The sequence below is a fragment of the Lipophrys pholis genome (genome assembly GCF_963383615.2).
Source record: "Lipophrys pholis genome assembly, chromosome: 16".
Lineage (NCBI taxonomy): Eukaryota > Metazoa > Chordata > Actinopteri > Blenniiformes > Blenniidae > Lipophrys > Lipophrys pholis.
The window spans coordinates 26,538,738-26,551,119 of NC_137634.1; the positions used below are offsets into that span (position 1 = coordinate 26,538,738).

Genomic DNA, 12,382 nt, shown 5'->3' on the forward strand with positions numbered 1-12,382 from the left:
AAGGCGGTATAAGTTCAAATGTGTATGTCTAGGATGGGAAAATGTGTGAGTCTATCTATATATGTCTAGGATGGGGATGGCGGGCAAAGACGCGCAGTCATAAAGTACGCACTGAAAGCCCGCCCCCCACTTCGCAGCTGTCCAATCAGCTGTGTCTGTTCCTGACATGTGACCAATCACAGGCTGGCTCTAAGGCTGAGCTCGATTCAACATGGAGTCCACGGTGGAGAAGCTGGAGGCGATGGTAAGTAGAATGTTTTCATGTTCCGCTGGTTCTCCCGCTGTGGACACCGTCAGCGGCTCGTTAGTTATCGATGACTTCGACCGTGTGACCCGCAGCAGTGCTGTCCTGTTCCAACTTCTAAAACCGCTTTCCAACTCGCTGCTTCTCTCAGGCCCACCTGCTTGTTGCTTTGCAAGAAACTGTCCATCATCAACACAAAACTCTTCATCACTCTTCATCATCAACACAAAACTCTTCATCACTCTTCATCATCAACACAAACTCTTCATCACTCTTCATCAACAACACAAAACTCTTCATCAACACAAAACTCTTCATCACTCTTCATCAACAACACAAAACTCTTCATCACTCTTCATCACCACAAAACTCTTCATCAACAACACAAAACACTTCATCAACAACACAAAACACTTCATCATCAACACAAAACTTCATCAACAACACAAAACACTTCATCAACACAGAGCTCTTCATCCTCAACACAAAACTCTTCGTCAACACAAAGCTCTTCATCCTCAACACAAAACTTCATCAACAACACAAAACACTTCATCAACACAGAAATACTTCATCAACACAAAACTTCATCATCAACACAAAACACTTCATCAACACAGAAATACTTCATCAACACAAAACTTCATCATCAACACAAAACACTTCATCAACACAGAACTCTTCATCAACACAGAACTCTTCATCAACACAGAACTCTTCATCGACACAGACCTAGGGCTCCAACTAACGATTATTTTGATAATCAATTAATTGGTCGATTATTTTTTCGATGAATCGGATAAAAAAAACCAAAAGAACCAAACACCAGATATGTTATAGTTTTTCAAAAGCACATAACTGAACCAATACAAGATGTATACAATACATACATGTATACAAGATAATTATTGAATAAGATTTAATGTACTTCAGGGACCATATAGTCAGTTTCATCCTGAGTGAACCAGACTGGTAAAATATTGTTATAATAATCTTTAAATTGACACTTAAGTTTTTCTGTGTTGTGGTCACAGTGTACTTGATTAAATTGTCTATGGTTTTGTAAGATCAAACCTTTAGTACTGAAAATGATTACTATCTCAACATAAAGTCAATTTCAATGAAACATTCTGGTGAAAATACAATGAAATGTCTGTTTACTGATAAATGTTGTGTTTACTTTGGTTTGTGAACTCGGGCGGTGAGTTGATGGTCCTAGTTGGATCAGGTTTCTTGTTGATGTCCTGGAATACTTCAAGCTGTTGACAGGCGCTCTGACTTCATTGCACTACTGTATATCAGACAACTAGCAGTGCAATAGTATTGTCAAAGCATCTGAAAACTGCAAGGTGCAGCTCCACAAAGCACCTTAATCCCAGTAGACTGAGTCAGCTCAGTGGATTATTAAATCAGTCACATCCAGCTGAGATGTACTGATGTTTAGTAACTAGAATCTGGATGCAATCAAGGTTGATCACTACAATGAGTTTTTCTGGAGGCAGAAGACAACAGAGCTGGACGGAACAGACAAAATGCGCCTGTTGCAGAGGTTTCACTTTCAAAGTAAAAGCCTCCATCACCCCTCAGCATGTGTCATGTATTGTCTATGGTTCTAAGGCTCGGCTGTTGACGGCAACTTCTTTTATTGTGAAAACACAGTTCAGCATTAAAGGAAAGCTTCTACCTTTGGGAGATGCAGTTTTTCGCTGAGTCAGTGTTTCCTCTATGTTCATTGAGAAGTGACGGGCTGTCAAATATACGACCACCGCAAGTCTCCACCTTCACAGCAGAGTCCTGCACTCACTGGGTCTGGTTCTCGTGAGCACGTCCTCCGGCGGGGGGCTGAGGACGCACAGGCAGGACAGTGGCTGCGAAAGCAAATTTTACCAGCAGCTCCACTTCAGTTCAGTTTGAGGCAGCGAGCCTCCAGGGTCTGTGTACCTGTCAGACATTCGATTTTCCTTTTGTTGTCGGAAAACAGGAAACCGGAAACCATCCCATTTTAATTTGTCGATCTGATATTGGCAGACAAAGAACAGGAAACGTTTGGAAATTGAAAATCGAAAATGGGAAATCAGGTCGTTTCCCGTTTCCTGTAATGCCTTTCTTAAACAAAAATCAGGAAATAAAATACGACCGTAATTCTTTATTTCAAGTTTGATTTGCCAGAAAACCCGGAAGTCGGCCCTCTTCTTCGCTTGATGGGAGAGTAAACGGCGCATCGCGTTGCTGCCCCCTTCAGGCTGCCTGTGAACATTGATCTCACCCACAGTTGATTCAGATGTTTGTCCGGCTGCTGCCGTCTGAATTAAAAAAATAAGATTAAAAAATACACAGGGTGCAAATAGATTGAGAGGCGAGGATTTATTCAGCGTACCCTCTACTCCTTTTCACACACGTTCGCTTTTCTACTGCAATGAATGTTTATTCCCTTTATTTATGTTTGAAATGAAACAAATGACCAAATAAAATCTTACTTTTGTTATGTTATTTGAAATGACATGAAATAAATTCATTAGTTTGGTTAAATATGCTGTTTTTTATTCATTTAATTCATGAACAAACTTTGCCTTAATATTGAGCTGCAAAACAGAAAAAAAGGTTTAAATAAAAATAGAATTCCAACCTTTTCTCAACTCACTTTATTGGAAGAGCAAATTCTCTCATGGAGAGTGAATATTTAGTTCAAATCCCATGTTGCACTTATTACCTTTGCTCTGTGGTTCCCTGCTGAGCCTCATGAGGAGCTGCAGAGCCTCCAGAGCTGCAGAGCTCCAGAGCCTCCAGAAAGGACGGAGGGTCGCCACTCGCTGGCAGGAAGGACTCAACCTGGCTGATGATAACGCTGCTGACCTGGCAACAAGGTCTGAGACAGAGAACCTGGCAACCCCATCCTGCAGACTGAGGAACTCTTCATCCTGCTAATGTGTCAGGCAGACCTTTATTTTATACTTCACTCTGATATTTATCTTCAAAGTTGTCAGGAGTATTTTTTAGTAAAAACCTCAGGAGACAGAACACACAGGAAGTTTAAGACATTTTATGACATTATTCTTGAAAGAAGAGACAAAGTCAAAGTACAACCTTGGAAAGAAACAACAGAAGTCATGCATACGTGACAATTACATTTTGTTGGAGCTCATTTTAATATAATTCTAATTTTAGTTCAACAAACTTAACGGCTCACATTAAGAAAAACATACAAATCCTTCCCTAAATCCTTCAATATGACGCTTCTGAAAGTAAAGAAAAAGGATTTGCATTTCACAAATAACCTCTGAGTGCATGTAAACAACAACAAAACATTTAAATGAATCATTCAATTTTTAACAATACCATTCCTGCAAAGCAACATGGAAATTTTATCAGAATATTAATTATCAGAGCTCGTCAGTTTCACAAAGTTCCGCTCAGAAAAAGAAGAGTAACAAAGAAAAGCTGCCGATGATGACGGCGTCTGTAGAAAATGTGTTTTGTGGTGTTGAATCTCTTGTAAAGCTGCTCCTGTCCTTTCACTGGCACGTCCTCCTTTAGAAGACAATCCTGTCCTTTCACTGGCACGTCCTCCTTTAGAAGACAATCCTGTCCTTTCACTGGCACGTCCTCCTTTAGAAGACAATCCTGTCCTCCACAACACATAAATCAGTAAGATGATGACAAGGACACACGACTGCATACAGATACTTAATAGTAATACTATCATGAAGAACAACACTAATAATACATTTTCTATTATAGTACGAACCATTAACCAAAATACAAAATGGTATAATTTGTTTAATAGAATGTGTAAATATTATAGTGTAACTACAAATGAACTCTACTGAATCTCAGTACATTTGTAGCCTCACGTTTAAAATTATTTAGTTTTTAATTTGTATTTTTCTCTCCTGAAAAACGTTTAATTTACTGTGATGACTGAGCTCTGAGGACAATCTGTGCTGCTTCTGACAGTAGGGGGCGCTGTGAGAATCATGTACTGTATATCATAAACCAAGGTGGTACAATGCTGCTCACCTCAGCAGGTGAAGCAGCTTCAGCTTGGAGGTGATGCTCCGTCATGTAGGTGGAGAAGCCTCGCTCTGCTGGAGCTCCATGTAGGTGGAGAAGCCTCGCTCTGCTGGAGCTACATGTAGGTGGAGAAGGCTCGCTCTGCTGGAGCTACATGTAGGTGGAGAAGGCTCACTCTGCTGGAGCTCCATGTAGGTGGAGAAGCCTCACTCTGCTGGAGCTCCATGTAGGTGGAGAAGCCTCACTCTGCTGGAGCTCCAGCCAGACGAGTACTTACGGTGAAGCAGCAGCAGAAGAAGAAGAGACTCGACTTCCAGGTTTTCCAGCAAATCAAACTTGAAATAAAGAATTACGGTCGTATTTTATTTCCTGAATTTTGTTTAACAAACAGGAAACAGGAAATGGCCCAATTTCTGTTTTTCGATTTTCAATTTCAAAACGAGAAACGGGAGACTAATAAAGTTTTTTTTTGTTTCCCACTATCAAATCGGAAAACGAAAATCGGATGGTTTCCGGTTTCCTGTTTTCAGATATCTAAAGGAAAATCAAAAGGTCGAAAGGTACACGGACCCTCCAGCCGTCATTTGGACGGTCATTTTTTGAAAAAGACGACAAAAAAATAGTGCAAAGTTTCTTCAAAGCCTCTAAAATATGTGTGCAATGGAACCGGACGAGGGAACCCGAGAACATGACAAATGGTCATGCACCGAATGAGCAGACAGCCTCTAGCAGGGGGCGCTGCTGTGACTCCTCTAAGTTTCACTCTTTTACACCAGGGAGTCAAACATCAGGCCCGTGGGCCAGAACCGGCCACAGCAGGCTCCAATCCGGACAAACCACCAAGCAAGGAGGTTATATAGGATCTATAGGAGGCTTTCCTTTACAGTTCACTGTATTTTGCAGCAGAATGTTTCATTAAAATGTACTTTATGTTGCGATTGTAGTCTTTTTCACACAAAAATATAGAGAATTTCATTACATATACTGTGACCACCACGGCCAGCTCAGCTGGTAGAGCAGGAGACTCTCAATCTCAAGGTAGAGGGTTCATGTCCCACGCCGGGCACCACCTTCCTGTGGGCTCTCCACCTTCCTGTGGGCTCTCCACCTTCCTGTGGGCTCTCCACCTTCAGGAAGGTTCTTAATGGTGCAGTGTGATCTGGGTGACGGTGCTCAGACTGACACCCCCACCACCCGGAAACGGATAAGAGGGAGAAGATGGAGGGATGGATGGATACTGTGACCACAACAAGTGTAAATTTAAAGGTTATTATAGTAATATTTTTCCAGCGCCCTCAGGATCAAACTGTATGTCAAATTTCATTTCATTTTTATTTTGTATACCTCTTTGTATACATTATATACATGTGTATATATATTGTATACAATTTTATATTGGTTAGGTTACGTGCTTTTAAATAACAATGTTTCTTCCATAATAAATTATTTGGTGTTTGTTTTGTTCAATATTGTCATAATGTAGTATTTAGTCGTCCACAATGCATTAGAATGCATCGTTTAAGGTCTATTTGTCTTTCAAAATGTTCAGGTGTTTGCGTGAGGGGGAGGGGGAGGGGGGGTGAGCCTATTTTTTTGCACCATGTATTTATTTTAATTCTATATTCACTTGGGAGAGCCTGCCCCCGCTGCTGGAAAAACTCCTGGAGGAAACACTGGAGTCATTTTCAGTCCAACTTCTGAAAACGGTGAAATCAACACCACTGAGTATTTTAACACACCGACAGACTCAATTCCACCGTTTTCACTGGAATTCTGAACTCTGAACTTCCTGCTGCACTGCCACCAACAGGGGATACGGGTGGAGGTATTTAGTTTCAGTTTATCTCGCCATTGAGGATTAGACTGCAACAGAAAAACTAATTCCACAGGGTGGGGTCGGCTGTGGGAGTGTTTCTAGTTATTAGTTCTTATATAGTTATTACTTTGAGTTTCTTCACAGTTTCTGAAGTCGGAAGCAGACCTGGAATACATTGAGAAGCGTCTGAAGTTGGATTTCATCAACAGCACCACGGAAAGTCGATCCAGCTCTGAGGTGAACTCACAACGTTTGCAGCCTCCAACTCAATATAAAGCCAATTTAAATTTATTTTCAAGTCATATTCTAATTGATGAGCCTTCAGTATCAACAGAGGTGATTGAGTAGTAAATTGTTTTACAAAATGACAATGTATTAGTCAAAACATTGAAAAAAGAAATACCCATAGGACAGTAACTAAGGGAAAACTACACTATAAACTAACCCTAGTTACTGAACCTTAAGAGATTAACTTTATTACTAAAGTAACAAATAACAGGAGTTAATGAAATACCAGAAATATAAATGGTGAGCATTTATATTTCTCTTATTTTTGCGAGAGCAGTAAATAAGATTTGAGTGTGGAGAAGCGGTTCTGCCGGCTGATGGGCCTGTGTCTGCAGGTGAACCCCGCGCTGATGTTGGAGAAGCTGAAGGCCATCAAGGCCAAACATTCATCGCTGAGCTCTGAGGTCAAAGAGATTTTGGCGGCTCAAAAACACTCCATGGACTTCATCACAAACAACATTAATAGTGCCATGGCGCTGATCCACCACTGTCAAAGGACAACGGATGTGGAGGTACCGGTTCCAACATTATATCCACAGTTGGCATCTCTTGACATGAACTCAGACACGTGAGGAAGCAGTGTTCTCCTGTCAATTCCACTTGGTTGCTATTTTTAGCTTAAGGTGAATTTACACATCAGCACGATGAGTTACCAAAATAATTTTCCATCATTCCCGCCACATTCCTGATACTCTTAATGTGACGTAATGCATCTGAAGATGGTTCTTAAACGGGCGTACTGGTGCGGGGCCTTCCTGATATTCCAGGGGCTTGCTTTTGGCTGCCAAACAATCTTCCAAGAACAACAAGACTCGCCTCAATAGGTGAAGTTAGTAACTGAGCGTGTGGATTAGTAGTGATGTGTGTTGATGTGTTCTACAGAGTGTCAGCATTCGCTCCCTGCAGCATCCTCCTCTCTGATCAACTCCATGGAGTTTCTCTGAATGCTGAGCGCTCTGGAGTGTGTCCACTGTTCAGTAGCTGCTGGGAGAAGAACTGGGGGAGTGGAGTCATGGGGGGTGGAGTCATTGGGGGGGTGGAGTCATTGGGGGGGAGTATAGTGTTTTCACGATACCAACATTTTGGTATCGATACCGATACCACCATGTAGTTCGATACTTTCCCAAATAAAAAGAGAACACAAAAGATGTCATTAGATCCAGCCTGTCTTAAGTAGGATCAATGTCTTTAAATGGTACTATGCAGTAATCTTTATAACATTAAATGGCTAAAATAAAATATTTTCATGTTATAATCTTTTTTATATTATTTATTATATTTATGATACTAATATTTATAATAGCTTACTTTTTTTTCCCAGAGCTATGTTTCCATGGTATATAAGTTATTAGCTTTAACCTCCTTCTGCAGGTCTGGGTGTTTGTCCTTCAGGAGGTTAGCAGGTTAGTAGTGTAGCAGGTTAGTAGTGTAGCAGGTTAGTAGTATAGCAGGTTAGTAGTGTAGCAGGTTAGTGGTGTAGCAGGTTAGTAGTGTAGCAGGTTAGTAGTATAGCAGGTTAGTAGTGTAGCAGGTTAGTGGTGTAGCAGGTTTGTAGTGTAGCAGGTTTGTAGTATAGCAGGTTAGTAGTGTAGCAGGTTAGTGGTGTAGCAGGTTAGTAGTGTAGCAGGTTAGTAGTATAGCAGGTTAGTAGTGTAGCAGGTTAGTGGTGTAGCAGGTTTGTAGTGTAGCAGGTTTGTAGTGTAGCAGGTTAGTAATGTAGCAGGTTAGTGGTGTAGCAGGTTTGTAGTGTAGCAGGTTAGTAGTGTAGCAGGTTAGTAATGTAGCAGGTTAGTAGTGTAGCAGGTTAGTAGTGTAGCAGGTTAGTGGTGTAGCAGGTTAGTGGTGTAGCAGGTTAGTAGTGTAACAGGTTAGTAGTGTAGCAGGTTAGTGGTGTAGCAGGTTTGTAGTGTAGCAGGTTAGTAATGTAGCAGGTTAGTAGGTTAGCAGGTTAGTAGGTTAGCAGGTTAGTAGTGTTTCCACTCTGGACCAGACGTGTTCTCTAACACTGTTTACACAGTGGAGCTTCAGTGTTGATGGAGACATCGTGCTCTTTTGTTTTGAAGCCAAAGTACTTCATATAGTACTTCTAGTACCTGTTTTTTCTACAAGTTACGGCCTTGTGGCTGTATCAGTATTCTCTCTCTCTCTCTCTCTCTCTCTCTCTCTCTCTCTCTCTCTCTCTCTCTCTCTCTCTCTTTTATTCCTCTCTTTCAAGAGACTCTTGCTCTTTGCTGCTCCGTTAGTGATGAACTCTATTTCTTTTTACGGAGTTTCCACGGGTCATTTGATTCAGTTACGCATGCTCACTCTCACATGGATGCAAACACCATGACATTTACGTTATATATCAGATTGCTTTATTTTGCACTAAACAGGGTATTGGTTTTATCCATAAAAGAAATTACCAATTCAATTAATAATTTTCGTTTTATAAAATGATCTAGAATTTGAAGGTTGTCTCACCAGATAAAGGAATCCTCAATGGGAATTCCTTGGATTGGAGCAGTGATGACAGTTGGCTGTCAGACGGTCCTTTGTCTCAGAAATGTCCCAGGAGGTTTGGATCAGATGCACACAGCAGCACATGACAGAGTCTGAAGGTACAGAGAGTGAACCAGCTGAATGGGAGGTATACACAGATCATTCTCAAGGCCTGAGAAACTGAGAACAAAACCTATGAATCAGTTGTTAATCAAGTTCTAGAAGTATGACCCCCTCAGAGTACAAAAAAGTCCTATGACACATACTGTCCTTCACACTGAAGATGCCACTCAAGACGCCATGGCCTTCCAGCAGGACTGGTGGTTATATCTCTTTACTGTCTCCCTGTTGTCTTCAGATTGACCCCCTGACCGTCTCAGAGCAGGAGTTTGCAGCAGTACTGAGTTCAGTGTCCAGTCAAACCAAAGCAGAGGTAAGGTATCGTACAACTCCGTCCCTGTCTCCTTCCTCCAACCATGTGAGCTCCTATAAAATCAACATACTCGATGCAAAACACACAGATTCTTAGTTTGAATAGCCGGAGACAGTCAGGGAGTTTTATAGCTACTTGATGAAAGACTCAGAACTTCAAACTGGCATATGAAAATGGACTATATTGTCAGAATTCGAGATTTCTGTAATGCTGATTGCAGAACAACTAGGGGTGGGTACCAAATTCAGTACCTTTAAATGTACAACTCAATTTTTCTTTTGAATTCATTCATTTCAGGCATGTGACATTTCATACATTTTGGGGCAATCGCATACATAACCAATATCCCTATATCCAGAAATATATACACCATTTGATGATGATGAATAATTAAATCATAGCTTAAGAAAATATAGTTATACAAAATATATAATCTATGGTTAAGTATACCCTCACATATTTATCAACACACACACGGGCACATACCTCATATATCTGATTAACGTGCCTGAAAAGGGGCAGGAAGAAGTAAACTTATCAAGTCCTACCCCTTCTCCAATATTTAATAGTTACATTTTATAAATATCTTTCTGTATTAAGAATATTTAGTATTATATATGTGAATATAACAGTAAGAATGTTATCTATTATAGAAGACTTCTATATATACACTCGGGATGGGGCTCATCCAATCCAGTATCGCTATTGGGTTCTGATTCCAACGTTATATATTAGCGCTGTCAACAAGAACTCGTTAGTTTAATTAATTAATTTGAAACATTGAACTCGTTAAAAAACGTAATTAACGCAGTTTTGTTTACTGATGTTTTTTTTTTTAATTTATTCTTTTTCCTCCCTCACCGGAGCAGCACCGTGACTACAGAGCAGCACAGTAACGAGTGGAATAATATTAAGGCAGAAATTTCACTTTAAAAGTTTCCTGACGGCTGATTGAGATAGTAAAAGTCATCAGTTTTACTTTGAAAAGCTGAATTTAACGACCACAGAAGTAATTTGCAGCAAAACAGCAGGTTGCCATGTTGGCTGACCAGGAGCCACCAAACTGCTAAAACTGGAGGAAAGATTGGTAAAATACTAATTTCTCCTCTTTCTCTCTTTCCCTGGCTCTCCTCTATTGTGTGTGTGTGTGTGTGTGTGTGTGTGTGTGTGTGTGTGTGTGTGTGTGTGTGTGTGTGTGTGTGTGTGTGTGTGTGTGTGTGTGTGTGTGTGTGTGTGTGTGTGTGTGTGTGTGTGTGTGTGTGTGTGTGTGTGTGTGTGTGTGTGTGTGTGTGTGTGTGTGTGTGTGTGTGTGTGTGTGTGTGTGTGTGTGTGTGTGTGTGCGTGCGTGCGTGCGTGCGCGCGTGCGCTACAGTATATTATTGCCACTTAGTTCGTGTAACCTGCACTCCAACAAAACCCAGACTAATGTTAGATGTTTATTAAGTAATTAATTTGTTTCATTATAAAAATAGTCTTTGAATTTAGATATAGTTTGTTTGCTGAGTCGACATTAATTCTGTGGTTTTCCCTGAATAAATATTTATTATAAGTTTCAGTCTTCAGTAGAAAAACAATGTGATTAATCTCAATTAAGTACAGAAAATTGTGCAATTAATTCGTACAATTTTTTAATGGATTGACAGCACTAATATATATATAACATTTATTGCCACATAAGCACACTAAAAAGTATCACAAATTGGTAGTGTTGAGTACTGGTACTGATTCCCAGGTACTGAGTATCGGTACTGTACCGGCTCAAATGTGAAAGGTTCCCTTCCCTAAGAACAACTTATTAACATTTCAACCTCCTCGGTTAAAAGAGAAAAATGTTATCCTGGCCAGGTTTTTTGTCTCCAACACCTGGATTGTTAAATGAGTTCTGAAGCTTTTAACTGAATATAAGAAGATATTTGTTGACACAGTTTTGAGTTCATCCTGCAGCTTGTCAGGTGGTCAGGTGGGACTGCCACCGTAGAAGAACCACTTCTATTACCAGGGACACATGGTCACACTGACACGCCTCTACAACCGCCATTCACTGGTATTCTTGTGCCGTTCCTTTTTCCATACTCATCTCCTCACAACATTCTGGTACAGGTCAATCTGTATGTCACCTGTTCTTGCAAAGGAGTGGAGATTTGATGGTTTAGTTAACTAGTCTTGTTCTTCTGTGATAACCAGTCACCACAAGTTTGTACCTGGTAAGTTTGTCCAGTGGGTCCAGGACAGGTTGTCATGTTTTTTCAAAGCCTGTCATCGTTGTCATGTTCAGCTGTTCTTCACACTCAACATAGGTGTGTGAGTAGAGATGCCGTATACCAGAGAAGTCTTGTACTACGTAGTGGTATTAATATCACGATCATTCAGTCCTCTCACTGTTTACTTTACCTGTCAAAATACACGGAATTCCAGTTACTTCTAACTTTTACCAATTCATTTTAATCATCAGAACTGGTCTTTTATTTTGCTAAGTTACTGCCCATGTATTGATATCTTAGAACATTATTAAATAGCCTTTTCAGGTTATGAGGATTTTCTTCCACAAAGGTTTTGGGGCCATATGTTATTTGGTCAGTGGTGTCTTGTCTGTTGATGTGTAAAAAAGTGTGACCATAATCAGGAAAGTCTGTTTTCTAGCGTCCCAAACGTGATTGTTCCTCCCTCAGACACCGGAGCTGCCGGAGCGGAGATCCCAGGATGTGACATGAAGACAGAAGGAATGTGGATTTCTCCTCAGGGTCTGAAATGAGAAGTTACCAAGTTTCACACATTGCCGAGTACACAGCTTGAATCTAAATATTCAAAGTGTTCAAAACAATAAAGTTTCATGAAATAATAAAATGTTCCTTCTCTCTTTGAACTTTAGTTGGGGGAGGGGGGGGGGGGGTGGTATGGACACACAAACCAAACTATACCAGTTAGATGGTGACATACGACCTCTGGACTCTTTCTAGTGAGACATGGAGTCAGACTGGAATTCTGTCCCCGATGCTGTTTAATCTCTATATGGACAATCTCTCTCAGATTAGGACGCTGGAAGATGAGAGACCGTCTCCTAAACCGTCTTCTGTATGCAGATGATCCTGTCATCATGCCACCATGCTCG

The 12,382-nt window shown here is 40.7% G+C and overlaps 1 protein-coding gene across 1 annotated transcript; it reads left to right on the top strand.

The window, feature by feature from the left end:
- Window positions 1-187: 187 nt before the first annotated feature.
- ska2 (spindle and kinetochore associated complex subunit 2) lies at window positions 188-12,106 on the top strand. Its single transcript, XM_080482496.1, has 5 exons — window positions 188-244; window positions 6,216-6,308; window positions 6,695-6,871; window positions 9,199-9,273; window positions 11,943-12,106. The coding sequence occupies exons 1-5, from the start codon at window positions 212-214 to the stop codon at window positions 11,982-11,984; spliced, it is 420 nt and encodes a 139-aa protein (XP_080338622.1). The 5' UTR covers window positions 188-211; the 3' UTR covers window positions 11,985-12,106.
- Window positions 12,107-12,382: the final 276 nt, after the last annotated feature.